Source organism: Poecile atricapillus, chromosome Z, assembly GCF_030490865.1.
Source record: "Poecile atricapillus isolate bPoeAtr1 chromosome Z, bPoeAtr1.hap1, whole genome shotgun sequence".
Classification (NCBI taxonomy): Eukaryota; Metazoa; Chordata; class Aves; order Passeriformes; family Paridae; genus Poecile; species Poecile atricapillus.
In genome coordinates this window covers 111,150,491-111,170,692 of record NC_081289.1, presented here as the reverse complement: position 1 = coordinate 111,170,692, position 20,202 = coordinate 111,150,491, and the positions used below count along the sequence as shown (strand labels likewise).

General features: G+C 39.5%; 1 protein-coding gene across 2 annotated transcripts in view; it reads right to left on the bottom strand.

Annotated features, from left to right (window-relative positions):
* The window catches only part of PRUNE2 (prune homolog 2 with BCH domain), a 132,700-nt gene that overhangs the window by 41,052 nt on the left and 71,446 nt on the right, over positions 1–20,202 (bottom strand). Inside the window, exons 7-10 of one of the 2 annotated variants that reach the window (XM_058827890.1) lie at positions 16,884–17,042; positions 9,244–15,721; positions 8,230–8,792; positions 7,991–8,121 (exon numbers count right to left, since the gene is read on the bottom strand). In XM_058827890.1, coding sequence (XP_058683873.1) covers positions 7,991–8,121; positions 8,230–8,792; positions 9,244–15,721; positions 16,884–17,042 — 7,331 coding nt within the window. Of the gene's footprint in view, positions 1–7,990; positions 8,793–9,243; positions 15,722–16,883; positions 17,043–20,202 lie in introns of those variants that run through there. The other variant, XM_058827891.1, reaches the window with a different exon arrangement.

Sequence of the window (20,202 nt, the reverse complement as noted above, 5' to 3'; positions counted from 1 at the left end):
CAATGAGAGTTGTCACAAACAGTCAAGCTACCAGTAATTAAGCACTTTAAAAAGCAAGCTATATGCTGGCAATGCCCTTTCATCCCTTTTTGCCCACTGTATCCTCAGAGCTAGGCAAAAAAAGCTGAAAGTAATCCAGCATATTAGGTGACCGCGCAGTGAAGTTTTGTTTCCTAATTATAAATACTATGCCTGTGCTCAGACAAAAGAAATCCTTCTGAACTGATGCAAGCTTCTCTGGTAAAGAGCTGCAACAGAATTAAAATACAGCTGCCCTGTTTTCAGTAATGAGGTCCTGAGTGCTTTGCATCATGCTGACTAACATTTACCCTTTTTCTGTCTGAAGTAACTGCAATAAAGAGCCGTTAATCAGAAAATCTTCCGCACATCTGCCACTCGGAGCAAAGAGATGCTTACCTTCTGAAGACTTGAAAAGGCCTTTCTACTGCAAAAATAGAAAGGCTGCTCCACTGCTGCACTTCAGCATCCCTCGTTCTCCAGCAGTTTACTAGGAACACAGATCCTCCACCATTTTCTTGTCACGTGGGTAGTGGTACTGCTAAATAAGGGTGATCACCTGCCTTCACACAGCCGGCTGTGGGAACCAGCAGCTACTGGGCTTTGGTTACAGGCACTCTTAAACAAATGCAGAGCTGTGCTTCAGCTGTGAAAATTACGATTCTTTTTCACATTCCCTGTGGAGCTTCACCGGAGCATCATCAAACTTTGATGCAGCGAGTCAGCTGGCGGTAGCAAAAAGGCTCCCTGCTGCTTCATTTCACTGCCTGAGGAAAGCTTATGCTGAGATTGCATGACAAAAGTTCCTATGGATTCAACCAATCTCAGCCCTCATTTCTGCTTGCATCAATGGCTAAAGAGCACATGCACATTCAGACAGGGTTTGCATAATTTTTTTCAGTTTGCAATTTAACAATGGGAATGCAGGTGCAAATTTAAACGAAAAAAAAAACCAAAAATACCAACAACCACCAGTTCAGAAGGCACGACAGATTCTGAAAACACCAACTATGTGCAGCAGGAAGCAATGCCCACAGCCTGTGGTCCTGGTTGTGCTTCTTAGGGAGAGAAAGGATTCTTCTTCCCAAGCAGTGCAGTCTAACAGTCTCTTTTATAGAAGGGTATTCTGAGGAGGGACCCTAAAAAATCCAGACTTCTTTCCAAATGCAAAACAGCTTCCAATCCTAATCTGTACAGTAAGGCAATAGACCCTAGGACAGCCTAACCTTCATTTGGTATCTCTCATCACACTGCACATATCCTCCTGGAAAACACTGAGAACTGGAGAAGCTCTCACATCAGACTGCTTAGCCATAAACAGTCAAAAACAAACAAAAGCCTAACCCTGTTTTCTCTTTCCAGTACAGCTCTATGCACAGCTGCAGCACAGTGTAAATCACAATTCACTGGCTCTCACCTTGTTCTTCTTGGTGTAAGTAATCCTACAGAAAAAGTGGTCATTATCTGCTATGCATGTCCTGGTAAGTCAGACCCAGATGCCATTTTAAAAAGGAAAACAGATAAATACAAAGCATTTCAAGAGATTTAAAAATCATCACCAATATGAAAATACACTTCTAAACAGGACAGTGCTGCAGACACATCATCTTTGATGTTTCTGTCGTCTAGCTGTATGTAAAATTTCCAGCGATAGGGAAGTTTCTAGGACTTTTTCAACTGTCCAAAATTGAATTAATTTAAAATCAAAAGTCCACAAACCCAGTAACCATGGACCCGAAAGTCCATAATACCCAGATTTCCTGTATCCAGGAAATTAAGATATAAATATTTATGTATAATAGAAGTCATTAGTAGCAAGATTATGGTGAAGCTGTGAAATTAGTAATGTGGCCAAAAACAAGACCTTAATTCTCCATACCAATTCTCCATTCAAGTACCATAGAATATTTTTGAGATTTTAGAATGCTGACCATCCACAAGCCACTCTGGTAGTCACACTCAGAGCACCTGAGCTGGAACCCCACACTCACGCAGTCAGACCAAGTTCCCTTACCGGTGCAACCCCACGTTTCCCATAGCAGAGTCTCAATCCTTAAAATAATCTAATCATGGTGCAACAAAAGAATAGCTTGAGTTGGGTACCTCTGTGGAAAGACCGTGAACACAGGAAACTCTGGGCTTTTATATCCTCACAGTCTGTGCATGCAGAAGTCTGGGGGTCGTCCAGCAGAGTCCCTGCTGTGTCTTTCAGTGTCCAGTCACCTGCTGGTACATTTCCCTGTGCCCTTCATTATGCAAAGGCCAGAACCAGTTCATGGACTCCTTAACAGATGCCCTGCTGGGACCACTAACCTCACTGGGGCTCACTGCCAAAGTCAGCTCTGCATCAATAGGGTTAAAATTTCAAAGCTTGTTAACACTTTAGGCTGAAATCTCATCATTGATCCCACTGATTGGAATGTATTATATAGTTAATTAGCCCAGAAAACAGTGGTGCTTTTAATAGCGGGGGATTTTTTAATTTAACTGCTAAACCATATTAACAAAGTCCAGGTCTCCTTGCTTCCTGGCTCTATCAGGCCGATCTCACAATTTAATTAAAATTTCAGTACCATTAGTAAATAATAGTAAGTTGTGTGATTTTTCCCTTTTAAAGTTGTTTTCTAGTCACTGAAGCACTGTTCTTTTCTTCTTAAAGGATTTTATAAAGGTCATGGTATTTGCCATGTAAATATTAAAGCTCCTTTTACCAAAATGAGACCATCAGGGCCTTCCTACAAGCAACCTTCTCAGTTGTTGCTCCTTTACTTATATGTTTGGTTTTAACCTTTAAAGCATGGTCCTTGTGTTAAGTCAAATGCCATGCTTTGTGCTGCCAAGTGGGAAATCTAAATTCAGTTGCCATTTCAAGTCCATAATTTTGTAGTTCAGCAGGAGCTGGAAGCATAACTGAAGCAGCATGCCTGGTCCCCAGAGTGCCTGGAATTGCCTTCCAGTGGATCTGGCCAATTAATAAACAATCCTGACGGAAGTGAAAGATGGCAACCCCACAGGTTTCCAAGGAAAAAAAAGGAAACAGGTATCCAAAGGGAAGTAAATATTACTTTATTTTTTCTTACAACAGATTTTCAAGCCTTTCAGCATCCTGTATATAGCACCCTGCTCTGCCCATAAAAAATAAGGCAAACCTGGGATCCCTAACTCACTGCCTTATTCTAACTTTGGGATGACAGAAGAGACATTTTGAGAAAATATTCAGTGAAAACTTTGCTCACTGGAGTCAATATGATTTTTTTCCTGGGTTTCAGTCTGTCAGTATTTAATGTCAGTACTGGGCATTGATACTGACTTGAATAATTCATGGATTTCAGATTTATTTGTATTTGGCTAAGTCACAGAGACAGCAGAGTCATCTCAGAATTCTTATTAATCTTGTAACAGTCACATATTTTTCTTTAATTAAATTTAATTATCTTTATTCACTGGCAAGCATAGGGAAATGTGATGAAAGCAGGCTTTTCTATTAATATAACACTGGATTTTTTCCTCTGCTAGGCAATTTTAATAGCCAGCATGACAGTAGTGGTCACAGAAAGACATTTTGGACAGAGGCAGTGGAAGAACTATCGTTTCCAAAACATCATTATACATCTGAGCAGAAAAGAATTATTCCTGTTACCTCCTGTTAAAGAAAAATGAAGCTTTACTTTGAAGTCTTATTCTAGTATGTTAAATACATTGTGGTAGTTCTCCAAAGGAAATTGTCTTCGGCTCAGTTTTGCCACCAGTTTTCTAAGCTTTCCCCCAAATCTTCCAAATACCTCTGTTCTTATTTCTACTGCTCTCTCTGCTTCTTGTACCTCAAATCAATATATCATTTCATTGTATTTTGTTCAGCTCTTTCTAACTCTTTCTAATAAGGAAAAGGATAATACTTCCCTAGAACAAAGGTAAAAGCAAGAATGATCTGGTATATACAGCCATTAAAATATTCTGAGAAATATGCTGGGTGAAAACTAGCATAGCTATCTGCAGTGTTCTCCCTCTGCTTCTTGATCAATTCATCACCAACAACTTTCATACAGCTCTGTAAGACAAGATACCTTCTATCAAGAAGAAAATTACACCCCGTCTTCCTAAATTTTACTGCTGGCATACTTCCAGTCAGCAGCAGCAAAGTATGTTATCCAGCTCACCAAATATGCTGCATAAAAAGCTGTTTTCTTTCCGGAAAGACTGACCTTAGTAATGTGCTATTGAATCTTTTTGTACTATTTTTAGGAGTCCAAAGAATCTCTAGGGTTTGTTACTTTTGGTATTTGTCTATTTCTGAGACAAGCTTATGTCTTTTCTCCAGTGTTTTGAAACAGGAAGTAAGCTTCCTTATTCTTCACTCTCTGCTGAAGCTTTTCGTTGCAGAAATAAAACAGAAGTGGGTGGAAGAGCCTTACCTCTAGCCACAGACTTTTTTAAAACAGCTTTGAGAGTTGTTATGTTTGACATTGGGATGAAGGGGGCAGTGACCAGCAGACATTAAGATTTTAAGGCACTTCCTCATGCTGGTTTTCATTTACGCCGTTTCAAAATCTTAATTATCTCTTCTATGTAACAGGCAATTTTAATAGAAGAAGTGGCAGACATCTGCTGAATGAAAGCAGAAACCAATGCAAATTGTGTCCTTCACTGGCCTTTACTCCACTACAACGGGAATCTACTTCAGCACAGTACAAGTAGGAATTTTTTTTCCTAAACAGGGGCATATGGCTATAAAAGGGATTAGAAGACAGTTAATAAGTAACTGCCTTCATAAACTTTGGACTATTAATTCAGTTGTTCATTGGCTGGGTTTGACTTTGAATACAAATTAGAAGTTTCTTTATTTTTCAAAGATCATAGAACCACAGAATGGTTTGGGTTGGAAGGGCCTACAAAGATCACCTGGTTCCAACACACTTGACAGGGGAAGGAACACTTGCCACTCCAGTGGGTTGCTCAGAGCCCCATCCAGTCTGGCTCTGAACACTTCCAAGGACGCAGCCTTCACAGCTATTCCAGACAACCTGTTCCAATCCCTCATCACTCTCACCCTGAAGAGTTTCTTTACATCCTACTTTGACATAAATCTTTGGCAGACTCAGAGCCTGATGACTAGCACCATCAGATGCCTTCCAGAAATTGTACTGCAATAATCAGGAAAGTCTTAGTTTCTTCTCTTACATGATGATGCCAGGGTTTCTTCACTAACCTCCCAAAGTCTGGCAGCTCAGCTGCATCACATTGTTTTAAACTTTGTTGGCCATGAAGGGCAGTTAATTTCAGACAAAAAAGTCAAAAGCTGCATACTGAGCTATGTTTAAGAAGGAATTTCTGTGTTTAAAACTGCCAATCAAACATATTAAGAAAGCATTTCCAATTACACGCTTCTACCACGTGAGTTGCTAGTTTTTCAGCTGTTTATGTATCACCTACAAATAATGACTCCTGTACGTGTTTCATCATAGTATTTTTCATGTGTTTACTTTGGTTTCAAAGGAATCAAGGCCTCTGTGATCATGCTGTGGGCATGCACAGGGAGGCATATGTCTGTCATCCTAAGAAGTCAGAAGTCTTTATCTAACTGACTGAAGATATGGGCTTATTACAAGTTTATCAACTACCAAGCAGAGGGGAAACTGAAGGGAAAACCACACCAGAAAAGCAAACTCTATTACATACAAAATCCATGTATTTCCATACATGGAAGAGGATTAATTACTTTTAATATTATCAATGCTGGAAGAAACATCTATTAAAGTTTACAACTTACCAAGAAAAATATCTAACAAGAAAACTTAAACCAAAGCAAAGTAGATTTTACTGGTTTCATGCTCTCACAATTAATTGTTAATGTGGAAGCTGAAGAAGTTCCTTACCTTGCTTCTCTGGGCATCAGTATCAAGTAGTGTAAAGGATAGAAATAACCACTGCTACTGACTAAAAAGGCAGTTTGTATTAAATAATTTCTAAGTGAGATAAGAAAGAAGACTAAATTAGAAGCTACAGTGACAATATATATTCCATACCAAGAATTATTTTATCTTTTTCTTGCAGGATGCACCATATTCCATCATCCGTTTAAATTTCTACTGAAAACACAAGAACATTAACATAGTCCAGTACTGGATTTTAATGTGGGAATTAGTCTAAGGAAATACACTAAGTTCTAAGAATAATGAATGTACTGCATGCAAAACTCCAATGTGAACTACTGTGGAGTAGTACTTCAGGATTTGCCGAAGTTCCGAAAAAACAGCTCTTCTCAAAGTGGATCTAAAAATTTATAGTAATAAGATGTTAAACCCCCACTATAAATCCATGGCCATATTTTTTCTAGTATCAGTCTAAGTTCAAAAATCAGATTTTTTTTCCTGAGGTGTCTAACTAAGAATCCTACTGCACTAAAGTTATCTCAAGTCCAAAATGTGCTGGTTTATTTAAAAATTATTCTAAATCAGACACCTAGAGTTTTCTTTTCCTCTCTAAAAACATCATGGGTATGTAAGTATGACAAGTCAAACCACTAGGATGTTGCCTATATGTAATTTATCAGTGTGACTTAGACTGGGTCAACATCTGCCAGTTTTTAATTTAAAATGCTTTAGGAAATAACAGACGATTTCTTCATGTCAGATTTGCAAGCCTGCAACTAGCCAGCACCCCTAAACAACTCTTCCGTTTCCTGTGCCATTCAATACTGATCGTGAGCGGAACTGGTAAGCATTTCATGAGCCTAAATTTTTTTACTAGAAATGCATCGTTTGTCAAAAATGCATCTTTATTAATTGAAATTAGTTGTTTTTAATGAACTCCCAGTGAAACCCTGCAGAGGTAACACCAGAAAATGGCTTCCAGGGTTAACAAATAAAGCACCTCCAAGTCAAAGGACATCTAACTTTCCTAGATTTGCTGATCGTAAGCCACCCTTCCACACAACAACATGGATGCAAAACAGCTGCTTGGAAATTTTCTTTGTTTGGGCTTCTCCCAGATTTCTCTTCTATAGGAAATTTCTAATTTTCCTTCTGGAATGGAATTTAGAAGCTTAGAGGACTGGGTGCGACAGAAATGCTGTGCCAACCCACCATTCTTTTGCTAGTTTCAAGGTCAAGCACTCAATATTTGGTTTACTTCAGACTCTACAGATCTGATGAGTGCTCATCTTCTGCTAATACTTCTGAAAATTTTTCTCTCTCCTGATGGCAACCTGCTGTTTGCAAAGGAGGAGAGGTCAACAACAGGAGCATCCTCTCGAATACACTACAGCAAATGGAGTCAGGAGGGCCACCCCTCATTATATCTGGTAACACAGCAGGGAGTCCCTTAGCAGCAGGAATACTACCAGCACAGAGGCTGCATGTCCACACAAAGTCAGGTCCATATGTACTCACTTGATCTGCTTCAATTGCCAGTTCAATTCAAACAGTCATAAATGCTTCTCTGACCTGATCAGAGCTTGAAAATAATCACAAAGACCACAACTTTCCTTCATGCTTTTCTTTCCTGTATAAGCAGCACATTTTTCTGACTCTGGGCCTTGACTCCTTACTTTCTTCCTTCTCAGCAGTTTTGCTTTGGGCTGAGACAGTACTTCACTTCAATCCCTCCATGATCTCATCATGTACTGGTAATATCACCAATACCTGCCTTGGGCCTGTATTCCCTGGCCACATCTGTTTCAGATTTAAAGGTAGGTAATATAATCAATGGGACTTCACACAAGGAAGATAAATTTACTCTTGCAAGAAAGTGACCTTCAAATCAATTGCGAAACACCCCTAATTTGGATCATGTCAGGCAACGAAGAACCAAGAATCTGTTTACAGAAAGGGGGAAATAGATTGATAGTTAAATAATGTAAATACATTGCATACTTCAGACTTGAAAGTCTTGCCATCTATTCATAATGGCACACACCTCAATAACATAGGTAACAAATGAACAGACTTTTGAAAGAAAATGGGTTTTTACTCACCCTGATTTTTGATTCAATTCTCTGTCACTGCTGAGAAGAACCATTTCCTCCTTCATTTCTTGTTTTGTTGCTACATTATTCCCAAGCCTCTGTTGAGAATTTGCTTCCCATGTACTATCATCACCAGCTACCTGCAACTCTGATGTTCCTGCAATGCCCAGACTCACATTCTCAGCAGTCAGTCCATCTGAAGGAGAACAGCTTTCACGTTCAAAAGATTTCTCAAGGGGAGTTTCTACCTGAAATTCTGTCCAAGTGTCAAGAAACAATTCCTGTGTTACAGCAGATGCCAGTTCTTCAGCAGGATGTCCAGACTCTGATTTTGGCATCTCTGTCTTGGAAGAAATTTCTTCAGGTGATATGTCACTTACTTCATTTTGGCCCAATATAATCCAACCCTCATCTTGCCCACAGCTTTCCTGTGATTTCCTTTCACCATTCAGCTTCTGAGGCACAGCAGAAGAGTTTTTCTCTTCTAAGTGAACAGCATTCCATCCAGTCCCACAACCAAAGTGATCTTTGCTTTCATCTGAAATGGAGATTGGCGGAAAGGTATCCAAGGAGCCTGGTGAAAAGTCTTCATGGGATTCTTGAAATGCAAAATTAATTTTGCTTCTTTCAAGGGTATCATTTGTTGCAGGTGTATTTTCTTCCTCAGTAACAAGGATGTAATCTACCTCCAGCGATGCTGGGAACACCTGCATCCTCGCATCTTTCTTACTCTCTGTACCTTCCAGATCAGGGCTCATAGGGGAATTTCTCAGCTTTTCCTCCTGACAAAGTAGGGAGTCAGTGCCAGCTGCTAAAAGAACAGGCAAATAGAAACTCTTTTGAATTTTTGAATTACTGATTTAGTCACGATAACATGCTTTAATCAGTGCTGAGAGATAAAGCTCTTTTCAGTTTGCTTTTCTCTGTTAATGTGTACTTGAATTTTATAACATCATCATCATTATTGTTAAAGGTTATACATTAACATGGCAATTGTCCCCAAGGCACAAACAATTCAGTGTCCCATAGGTTAGGCCCTGTACAAACAACAGAAATTATATTCCTACTTCACTGTTTAAAAGCTTTAGATCTGAGAGAATGATACTAGAGCTCTTTCCACAATACATGTTCTGTACATTAGGGAGATACAAAAACTTCACACTTCACTCAAAGCCTCCTCCTCATTAAGCAGAAATACGCCAGACACTTCCTCCTTCCTCCATCCTACATATATATTTGCCCTGGAAAGCAGATTTTCTTACCATCACATGATCTTCTATCTCCACCTGGTGGTGAGTCGGGATCGGTTGTTTCAGCTTCAGATTTTCCTGTCAAAAAACCAGAATCTAGTGGAGTTACTTCACACATGGAAAGCAAAGGTACTGAGGTGAGATTTTCCTCAAGGCACTCTGTGGATGTTTCAGACACCTTATCTTCGGTCATTAGGATGCCCTCCGCACCTTCCGGAGGAGCTGGCAGCGGCAATCGTTTTTCCAAAGTAATGCTGTCATAAAATGGCTGCTGTAACAAGAGCTCACCATTTGCATACTCTCTGCTGCCAGATGGTTCAGCATAAAAAGATGCAGAGGATGGTGGAGTACACACTGCTGGTGATTGGTCACTGGGTATTTCCTTAAACACAGGAACATAATTTTCCATTACAGCTTCATATTCTTCTGTTGTGTCATCAAACAGTTGATTATTTGAATCAGATTTATCACCTTCATTACCACCAGGTAGAAAGGGTTTCGGAAAGAGTGTCTGTTCATCTTTTGATTTCCTTTCTGCTGCCTCACTACTTTCATTGCCTAGCAGTGTCAGTATGTTCATTGCATCACATGTGCCTGCTGGGACATGAGTCACTGAGGTGTTGCTGATACTATGTTCTATCCCTGTGTCAGATTGGTCCACACATTCTTCTGACCTATCTGGCTCAACACCAGTTACTGCTGTATGGTCAGTATGACAATATTTTACAAATTCACCCAAGGCACTAATTTCTTTTAAGCCTTGTTCTTCCCTATCAGGTTGATTGAAATCCATGGGAAGCAAATGCATTTGAGAGGTTGCTATTTGAGCTGCATCAGTTGGTGCTCCTTGATGGTCTGCATGAGTGAAACTTTCATGGAACATGGCTTTCAGATCTAATGATGTCACTTTTATAACTTCACTGGCAATTTCAGTTGACTCAACAGGGTCAAAAACCAGCTTATTTTCTAGACTGTATTCTTCCGGAATTGCAGATTCAGGAGGCTCCTGAGGATTAGAAGAGATAAGCTGATAGAATTCTTTGGTCATTACTGGTTCATAGTCCTGGGGGCCACTGTTTTCAGAGTGCATCTCCACCTTCTGCATTACTAGCTTACGCTTTGAATCAAAATCTGCCTCTTTATTCGTATTTGATCTTGTATGAATTGGCTGACTGTCTTTGTCTTCAGGCTCCCCTACAAGAATCTGAGAATATGGGATAGAGGCATGCTTAGCTCCATACTCCTGGCACACATCAGGACTGCTTGATGACTCTGAACCATTGTCTTGGTCACAGTGACTTAAAATATCAGGATTTTCACCATCTGATTTGAAAGTGACAGTCTGCTCAGCATTAGTCCACAGGTCAGGTTCCACTGAAAACTGCTGATTACTTCCTTGTGTGTTATCCTGTAAAATATCTGGGATAAGTGTAGTTTGGGGAACTAATATGTTCCACTCTGAACTTGACTTTTCTGCCATTTCAAAAGATAAGTCTTCTACAGTGAAAGCACCTTGCATGGAGTTGTGCAGTTCTACTCTTTCACAGGTGCTCTCCTGTTGTCCTTGAGGAGTGAGATTTCCATTTCCCTCATTGTCTTTTGGTAGATCCAGTATAGTTATTGCTTCAACCGCTATATTTGGTACAGGTTGTTCCTCACCTGAAAAAGAGTTCTGGGGAGTCAGTTGATTTTCCTCATCTGTAGAAAACAACCGCTCTATCAGCTCCCTTTCCTCTTTATCCAGTATGAAAGAATCAAGCTGTGTGAACTGTAAAGTGTCTTCATTTATCTGACCATCAGGACTATTGATAGAATGTACTAGTCTTGTATTTTCTTTTTCATCAGAGCAGAGTGGGGCAGGTGGATTTTCATCATTACCTGTATCATTGAAATGTGCTTCTGTTAGTTCTTCATCTTGTGAAGGAGAACCACAGGAGTCCTCTTTACTATCTCCTAACTGGTTTGTTACAGAGTGACCTGAAACAGAATACTGATCTTCCAATTGCTTTTCTTCAGAAGTTTGTGAACTCCACCATTCTGAACTGTTATCTAGAAAATCAGATGTTCCTACTGTAGATTTTGGATTAGTTCTTGATTCAGCTTCCAGTGACATACTCCATGGATCAACAGCTTTTGAAATATGCTCTTCTTTATCACCAGCAGCAGAAGTCAATGTAGGATCTTCATTCATTTGATACAAATATGAATCTTCTCCACCATCTGTTTTTTCATTGAAAATACTCACCTGAGTTCTTTCATCAAGTGTTTTACAGTGGCCTGTAGCAGATTGAGTAGTTGTATTATGATCAATAAAGTCAATAGTCACATCCTCCTGCAATACCCTTCTGGCTTCATTTGTTTCAGAATTTTCACTGAAGATGCTTACCAGAACCTTTTCTCCTCCCACCTTAGTTTTTGCACCTAAATTGTCTTCATTAGCTTCAGGACTTGTTGAATTGGATTGAACATAATCCTCTCCATTTTCAGCTCCTTTGTGCTGTTTGTTTTCAAACACTGAATCTCCATTAATCACTTCAGGACATGCTTCTGAATTCTCTGAATCCTCATTTATGTCAGGACTTGATAAAGAAGATACAGTGTCATCATCTACATGGGCATTCCAAAAATCTAAGCTTTTAGGAACTTTGTTCTCTTCGCCACTTGTTTCAAATCCTTCTTCATATTCATTCCCAATTTCCTGCTTTTTAAAAGAATCTTCAAGATTTTTGTTATTTTTTATCTCCCACATATCCCTGCTTCTTCCATGATGACTAGCAACTGGAAGGTCTCCCCAGACATTCACAGATGCATCACTTAAGTCAGGACTTGTTCCACTTGAGTGTGTATAATCATTTATTGAATTACTCCACACATTATCTTCTTCCAAATAGCTTTTGATCTGTATATCTTTTGAAAGGCTGCTTGCGGTATTTGCTATTTCAAGGACTTCGCTTGCCTCAGGACTTGTTCCAGGAGATTGCATATCTTCACATGGCTGTGAATCCCAAGCAGTTTGCGGAAAACTGTCATTAAGCACTGCAAATGGCTCTCCACAAAGATTATTAGCAGGTTCTAAACTTTCAGGGTTTTCATTTCTCCCAGAACCTATTTCAAGTGAAAATGAATTTTCTACCACAGACATATGTGTAATATCAGGAACACTAACAAATCCAGAAAGATTTTTCTTAAACTCATCCATGAAAGAATTTTCATTGGTCCTCATCAGTTCTGAGGTATTTTTAAAAGATGCTAACTCAGAGTTACAAATGTCTGGATGGTTAGGAGTCACTTCATGTAAGCATTCTTGCCCTCCTCCCAGAGGTTCTTGTTGTTTATCCATCAAAGGAATTGATGTTGCCTGGCTATAACCATTCTTTCCAGAGTCATTCCAGACACCTGAGCTTCCAGGCATTTTAGAAGAATTATTTTCAGGATTATCACTACCCTTATCAGAACTTTCAAAAATACTTTCCATCTTAGGACTTCTTGCATCCTCTGTCACTGTAGCCTCTTCTTCAGCTCCCTGAGAAAGCAGCTGTGACATTTCACTATAATTGTAATTTTGTTGTAAGGGGTCATCAAAAAATTTATAATCTCTGCCTCCTTCAGAAATACTTGGTGATTCTAAACTATCCTGCAAAACGCCTTTTCTCTCTTCCTGAATAACTGGATTGCTTTGATTGGAAAGTGACACATTCTCTGTGATTAATACTTCCAAACTAACAGTATTTCTCATTTTTTCTGGGGAAGTGACAATTTCAGTTGGCTCATTTTCTTCCAAATCTGTTTTATCTGAAGGTTCACTGCCCTCTTCCACTGGTTTATTACAAATGTCATTAATCATCTGCTGTCCACTTGTCACATGTGTTCTCTTACATTCTTTTCCTTCCTTAGAGATGACAGTGGCATTATCCCAGTCTTCCCCACGACCCTGCTCACTCTGTAAACTCCATGAGTTCTGCTGGTGCACTGAATCCCGACTATCCAGCTCTTCATCAATATCAGCAGTGTTTTGTGCTGCATTCTTACTAAGTTTCTCACTTCCTAAGTCACTTATTTTCAGTTCCAAACCATTCTTATTTTCTGAAGTTGGCATAGAGATGTTTGTCTCTTCTACAGGAACACTGCCCACTGTTTCTGCATTGTCAGCTCCTCTCTGTCTCGTATTCAATTCATTCTGTGATGGTGATAAGTCATTCACTGTTTGATTATATGCCAGTATTACTCTTCTGCTTTCAGATTCAGGAAAGTTATTTTCACTGGTACATGTTTCAGTTGAAAAACACAGTTCAGAAGGAACTGTAATTCCAGAATTTCTTTCTTGTAACTGGGTGATGTTATTTAGGGGAGCATTCCAGATATCTGTATTTCTAGTATTTGAAAAAGGCGCATTGTTAGGAGATAATGGTTCCTTGCTTGATTTCTCAGGTACTTCAGACTCAGCCAAATTTGTCTTCATGAATTGACCAGTCTCTTCATCAAAATCCTTGTCCTCATTTTCTCTGTCATCTTCCATATATGTAGGTGATAAGTATGAATCAGAGGTTGAATAATTGGTGTCTGGTGGCGAAACAACTAAATCTTCTGCTATATTTGAGGAACTAAGGTCCGAGTTTTTGTATAAGAAGGTATCCTCCCATGGCACCACTACTTCTGTTACTTCTTTTCTGACATTTTTATCATACATATTCCAGGTATCTATATTTTCAAATTCTTTTGGTCTGTGTTTAGGATCACCAAACACGTTTTTTCCCCCCGTGTTCAGCTTGGAGTTATTTTGCATATTGTTGAAAACAAAATTTGTATTTTTAGATTTTTCATGGTCTTCTACTGAATAGTATCTTCCTTTATCCCACACTTCTGGATTTTCAGTCTCATTGTCCACTGTGATTTCTGAAGAATCTGATAAACCAGTTTTTGATATGGCCCATTCCTCAGGAATATTTACTGATTTTAATTCTCTATCTAGTTTGGGCATATTCCATACATTCTCTGAGGATCTACTTACATTTCCTTCATCAAACTCGGTCCAGACTTTGTAAGAGTCTCCAGCTAACTGGCTACCTTTCTCTTCATCACGACACCATGCATCTGATATAGGTGTTGGCTGCCTGACCCTCCACAGGTCTGTAAAGCTCTCCACTTCTTGCTTTCTCTCGTCTAAAGAAGCAGGTTGTAAACATGAATGTTCACTGTTTTTCTCTTGATTCTCATGGTTCCAATTATCTTGTTTAAACTGATTATCCCACAGACCTGCTTTCATATATTCCATTTGCTTTGGCTGTTTTTGGAGGAACACAGAATCTGAGGCTCTTCTATCATTATGTTCTCGTAACAAGGGACTTTCTTTGGAATCCTTCCATAAAACAGGACTCTGAAAAACAGATTCCTGCTCGCTTGAGCTCCATGCATCAGCATTTCTGGAATCTAGGTCAAAGCCATCCCACCAGCTCCCATATCTAATACGAGACTGAGAGTAATTTGTGCCATCTATTTCATTAATTCTTTTTATGACATCTTGTGAGAAAATTAAAGGCTGCTCATTATCTAGTGGTGAGGTATCTACAAGACTATTCATAGGAGTTGGTGGAATTCTTGAATCAGTAGATTTCAACATTTCTGGTGAGGAAGAATCACCTTCAACTGAATCAATCAAACTTGAAGTTTTCTCACACATTTCTCCTGGATTCTCATCAAATTCAGCCAGATTGTCTTCCTCAATTTTTGTCGTAAGTAATTCAGTTGAATACTTTACTGTATCATTTTCTAATAGGCTTGCCTTGTCAAGTTTTTTCTTCAGAGTGAGTTGATGCCCTTCTGATGAATCATTATTGAGAAAATAGTCATCTGCCAGGGAACAATTAACAGAATGAGAAGATGACTCAGATGGAGCTGTAACCATGGGTGCTAGATCAAAATTGAAAAGATCGAAGTTACCACTATTGTTTTCTGACTGAGACTTTTGTTCTTCAGCTATTACTCCTTCAGGAATAGGGCTGTAGGAATCAAAGCCAGGCAGAAGACTGTGATGGGAAGCAGCACCTTCTGCAACAGGGCTATCATCACTAAGAAAAACAGAACTCTCCTTGGAAGATCGGCTGCTTCTAATGGTAGCCAAGCCACTGTCTGGACTCACAAGGTCTACATTAACATCAATGGGGGCTTGCACAGACCCATTTAGCTCTTGAGGATTGTCTATAAAATTGGCAGAACTGGGCTGTGGTTCTACATCAGAACCATATAACTCCACAATACCAGAAGATCCTTGTGAAAGTGGAGCACTTCCAGCAACAGCTTCAGTAGAGGAAGTTCTACTATTCGATACCATTTCTGGTTGCCTTCTATTTATAACTTCCTTAATTAGAAGAAAAATTTGATCACAGGTCACCAAAGAATTTTCTTGTTGATATATGAGAATTTGGTCACATTCACATTCTAGAGGATCCAGCTCTAAACAAGGATTCTGACATTCTTCTAATTCACAGCAGATCTGTTGAAAAACGGGATATTTCAGAAGTCGCTGCAGTCATGGACATAAGGCACATATTGACTATTTCATAATGTAATACAGCCATACCTATCTTTTTCTGTTAACCTATTGCTTGGCCGTTTCACTGCAGCATCATTATTATGATTCCCAAATAGATGATGTATTACAACACAAGATCAAGAAGATCATATTTTTTGTATGATTGGTCAGAAATTATACCATTTGACTTTTATTATTTTATTTTTATTATATTTATTTCTATTTACTATTTCTATTTATATTTATTTATAATTATTATATTTTATTTTTATTATATTATTATATATTTTATTAATTTATATTATTATATTGTTAGTAATAGAAAATCCAAATAAATGTTGGGTTGTTTCCTTAAGAAATCTGAGTAAAATGTATGTAATAGTACTTTAGGAATGTATTTCTACAACAAAATAATTGTATTAGTAAAATAAATAAATGCATTTATATTGACGTTGAAAACAATGCAGTTACTTATGCACCTGTCCCCAAAATCACAAGTTTTCAAGACTGAGAAAAAGGTGATTTCTGAAGAATCAAGACTGAGAAAAAGGTTTAAAAAGGTTTAAAAAGGTTTAAAAAGCTGCCACTGAGATAAATATCGTCTGGAATATTCCATCTGGAGATAAATATACCTTAAAAAAATGGCAAGCACCTAGCTCTGGACAAATGTACACAATAGTAATAATTTGTTTTCAGAGCTTGAATTCTTTAGGAATATACATACATATATGTACATAATGAGTTCTGGTCATTACCATTGACACAGTGTTTGCTTATCACTCATTGCCAAAGATGCATTTGTGTAAATCACAAGACAAACCCAAGTCAAAACTAGTGAGAAAAAAACCCCAAAACAGCATTTTAACTGAATGGAAAAATCTTGCCTCGTTCAGTATTTCTCATAAACTTTTCAGCTTGGTCTGAAGCAATAATAAATATCATAATCTTTCATTCTCTTACCATATAATTAATGCAGCCATTTCAAATAGCTGCTCAGTTGCTGGTCAACTGTTGCTACGTTTTGACCTCACTTAATGAATCAACATCTTGATACAGACTACTTAAAAAAATCCCAACATTTTTTTTCCAGGAGAAACATCTGACTCTTTTTCCAGGTACTTACTTGATTACCTAGCTCTACATTTTCCGAGTATACTGCTATTTGTTGTTTTGTTTTCTTTTCATCTGACAAGCTGTTGGCCAAAATGACAAGTACATCAAACCCATATTTATCTATGAATGCTTTCAGATCACCAATGAGACTTCTGTGTAATACGCAGTCCTGAAAAACATTAAGAAATTAAAATAAATGTCAGCAACTTTTCTGGTTCTTTTCATCCAAATATGTCATAAAAATAGCTGTAAATGTTAAAAAGCTTAGCAGATCTAACAAGCAAAATAATTTCATTTCGCTTGTCAAAACAACTACATACCTGATAAAAATCAAGAACCAGTCCCATAGCACAGAAGAACACTAAAATACTAAATGCAGGTTTTGACTTTTTGAATCTGCTGGTGAAATTTAATTGTTACTTGTTCCAGCTACCTGCTTTTGCAACACTGCTTAAAAGCAGTCCAAACTCTAGGCTAGTGTATCCCCATGATAAAGAAACTGGGAAAAGAGGGCAGGAGTCTTGCATGGATGAGCATGAAACTCCCAGTAAAACCCAAACTCAGCATATATTTCCACACAGAAGGACTCCAGGAACACTGAGATACAACAAGGAAGTCCAAGGCCCACTTGGAACTGAGTCTGGCAAGGGATATCAAGGACAACAAGGAGGGCTTCTACAATTTTTTCAGCAGCAAAAGAAAGATTAGGGAAAATGCAGGGCTGCTGCTGAATCAGATGAGTGTTCTGGTTATAGAAGACACAGAGAAGGTAAAATTACTGAAAGACTTTTTCGCTTTGAAACCAGCCCTCATGAGTCCCAGACTTCAGAGGTAAGAGAGGAAGGCTGGAGAAAGAAAGGTTTCCCCTTGGCTGTCAAGGGTTGGGTTAGAAATCAGCTAGGCAAACTTAACACCATAAATCCATGGGATCTGATGGTGCTAAGAGAGCTGGCAGTTGTTGCTCTGCCGCCCTCTCATCTTTGAAAAATAATGGAGACAGGGAGAAGTGCCTCATGATTCAAGAAAGGCCAGTGTCACTCCTGTCTTCAAAAATGGCAAGGAGACCAGGGAAACTACCAGCCAACCAGCCTCACCTCAGTTCCTGGAAAGGTGATGAAACAGATCATTCTGGAGATCATCAAAAAGCATGTGGAAGTCAAGAAGGTCATCAGGAGTACTGGAGCAGTCAGGATGGATTTGCCAAAGGCAAATCAGGTTGGACAAATCTGAGATTTCTATGAGAGCATGGCAGGACAAGGGGAGAGGAGTGCATGTTGTCTACCTGAGCTTCAGCAAGGGTTTTGATGTTGTCTCCCATAACATCCTCACAGGTAAGCTCAGGAAATGTGGGCTGGAGGAATGGACAGTGAGATGGATCAGGAAGTGGCTTAATGGCAGAGCTTCAGAGGGTCATGATCAGTGCAGCAGAGTCCAGCAGGAGGCCTGCAGTCAGTGGTATTCCCAAGGGATCAGTACTGGGACCAATCTTACTTATCAGTGATCTGGAGGAAGGGATCAAATGCACCCTCGGCAGGTTTGCTGGTGACACTAAACTGGGGGCAGCGGCTGATCCACTCTGCTGCCATTCCCTGGGATCTTGATCTACTGGAGGGTTGGGCAGAGAGAATTCTAATGAGGCTCAACAAGGGCAAGTGTCAGGTCCTGCTCCTGGGGAGGAACAGCCCCAATGCCAGCACAGGCTGGGGCTGACCTCCTGCAGAGCAGCTCTGTGGAGAAGGACCTGGGACTCCTGGTGGATCACAAGTTGTCCATGAGCCATCAGTGCCCCTGTGGCCAGGAGGGCCAGTGGTATCCTGGGGTGCAGAGTGTGGCCAGCAGGTCGAGGGAGGTGACTCTCCCCATCTACTCAGCCCCAGTGAGGCCATACCTGGAGTGCTGTGTCCAGTTCTGGGCTCCTCAGCACAAGAGAGACAAGGAGCTGCTGGAGAGGGTCCAGTGGAGAGCCACAAGGATGGTCAGGGGTCTGGAGCTTCTCTCTTGTGAGGAGAGACTCTGGGAGCTGGGCCTGTTTGGTCTGGGGAAGACTGAGAGGGGATCTCATCAATGCATAGAAACATCCCAAAGGTGGGTGTCAGGAGGATGGTGCCAGACTCTTTTCACTGGTGCCCAGAAACAAGATGAAGAGCAGTGGCCATAAACTGCAACACAAGAAGCTCCACCTCAACAAGAGGCAGAATTTCCTTACACTGAGGGTGCCAGAGCACTGTGACAGCTGCCTGGGGAGGTTGTGGGCTCTCCCTCTCTGGAGACACTCAAAACCCCCTACACGTGTTCTGTGTCACCTGCTCTTGGTGACCCTGCCTTGTAATCTCCAGAGGTCCTTTCCAACCCTAAGACTTATGTAATTCTGTGATACTGGTCTATTGCTATTTCTTTATTAAATCACAGTTTTTTGTTAGAAAAAGAAAAATACTTTATGAAATATGTCATGCCAATATTTAATCTAAAAAAATAGATGTTAAAATAATAGCACTGCGATGCAAAGTCCACAAGCTATCTTAATTTTGCAGCCTTTTAAATGTGTCCATGATGATGTTACCCTATTGTAACACACAATTACCACACATTGTTCCTATAAATTCCCTTGTTCCCTTGAATTGTGCAAATCTGCAAAAAAATACACACACACACACACACACACACACACACACACACACACACACACACACACACACATACACACACACACACACACACAGACACAAGCAAGGACTGAGGCTAAGTATTTTTACACTACTTGTATCAAAAAAATTGCCTTTTTTCACACGCACCCCACACCAAATACACAAGAGGTAAACATTTACGTTTCCTATTCTCATTAATGCTTGGACTAGCCCAGTTCTGTAGAACTTGAAATATAAACCATACATCCACCCTTCTCAACTGGGAACATAATGCAAGAAGTATAAATGTCTTTTTTCAGCCCTTACTTCTGATAACTACTGGTGAACACAGACTTAGAAATTTTATTCTCTCCTTTATGTTTCTGCTGTTTGTACTAAAATAATTTTTTGCCATCTTCTGGCCAAGACTTCTTTTGATGCTGCCAAGCTACACCGGCCTTGAATAAACAGCAGTTCATCATGAACACAGCACAACTGTATGTGCAGATTGGCATGTTATTCCCCTGCATCTGTCTCCTACCTAATAAATTACTGTTTTGGTTACAAATATATAAATACTATTTATTAATCTACTCTAGTGTGTCCACACAATGCATCTCCCTCCCTCTAAGTTAAAACAAAAAAATATGTATGCCAAATAGTGATGAAGTTTCCCTTTCATTTTTGCATAGCACCTAAAAATGA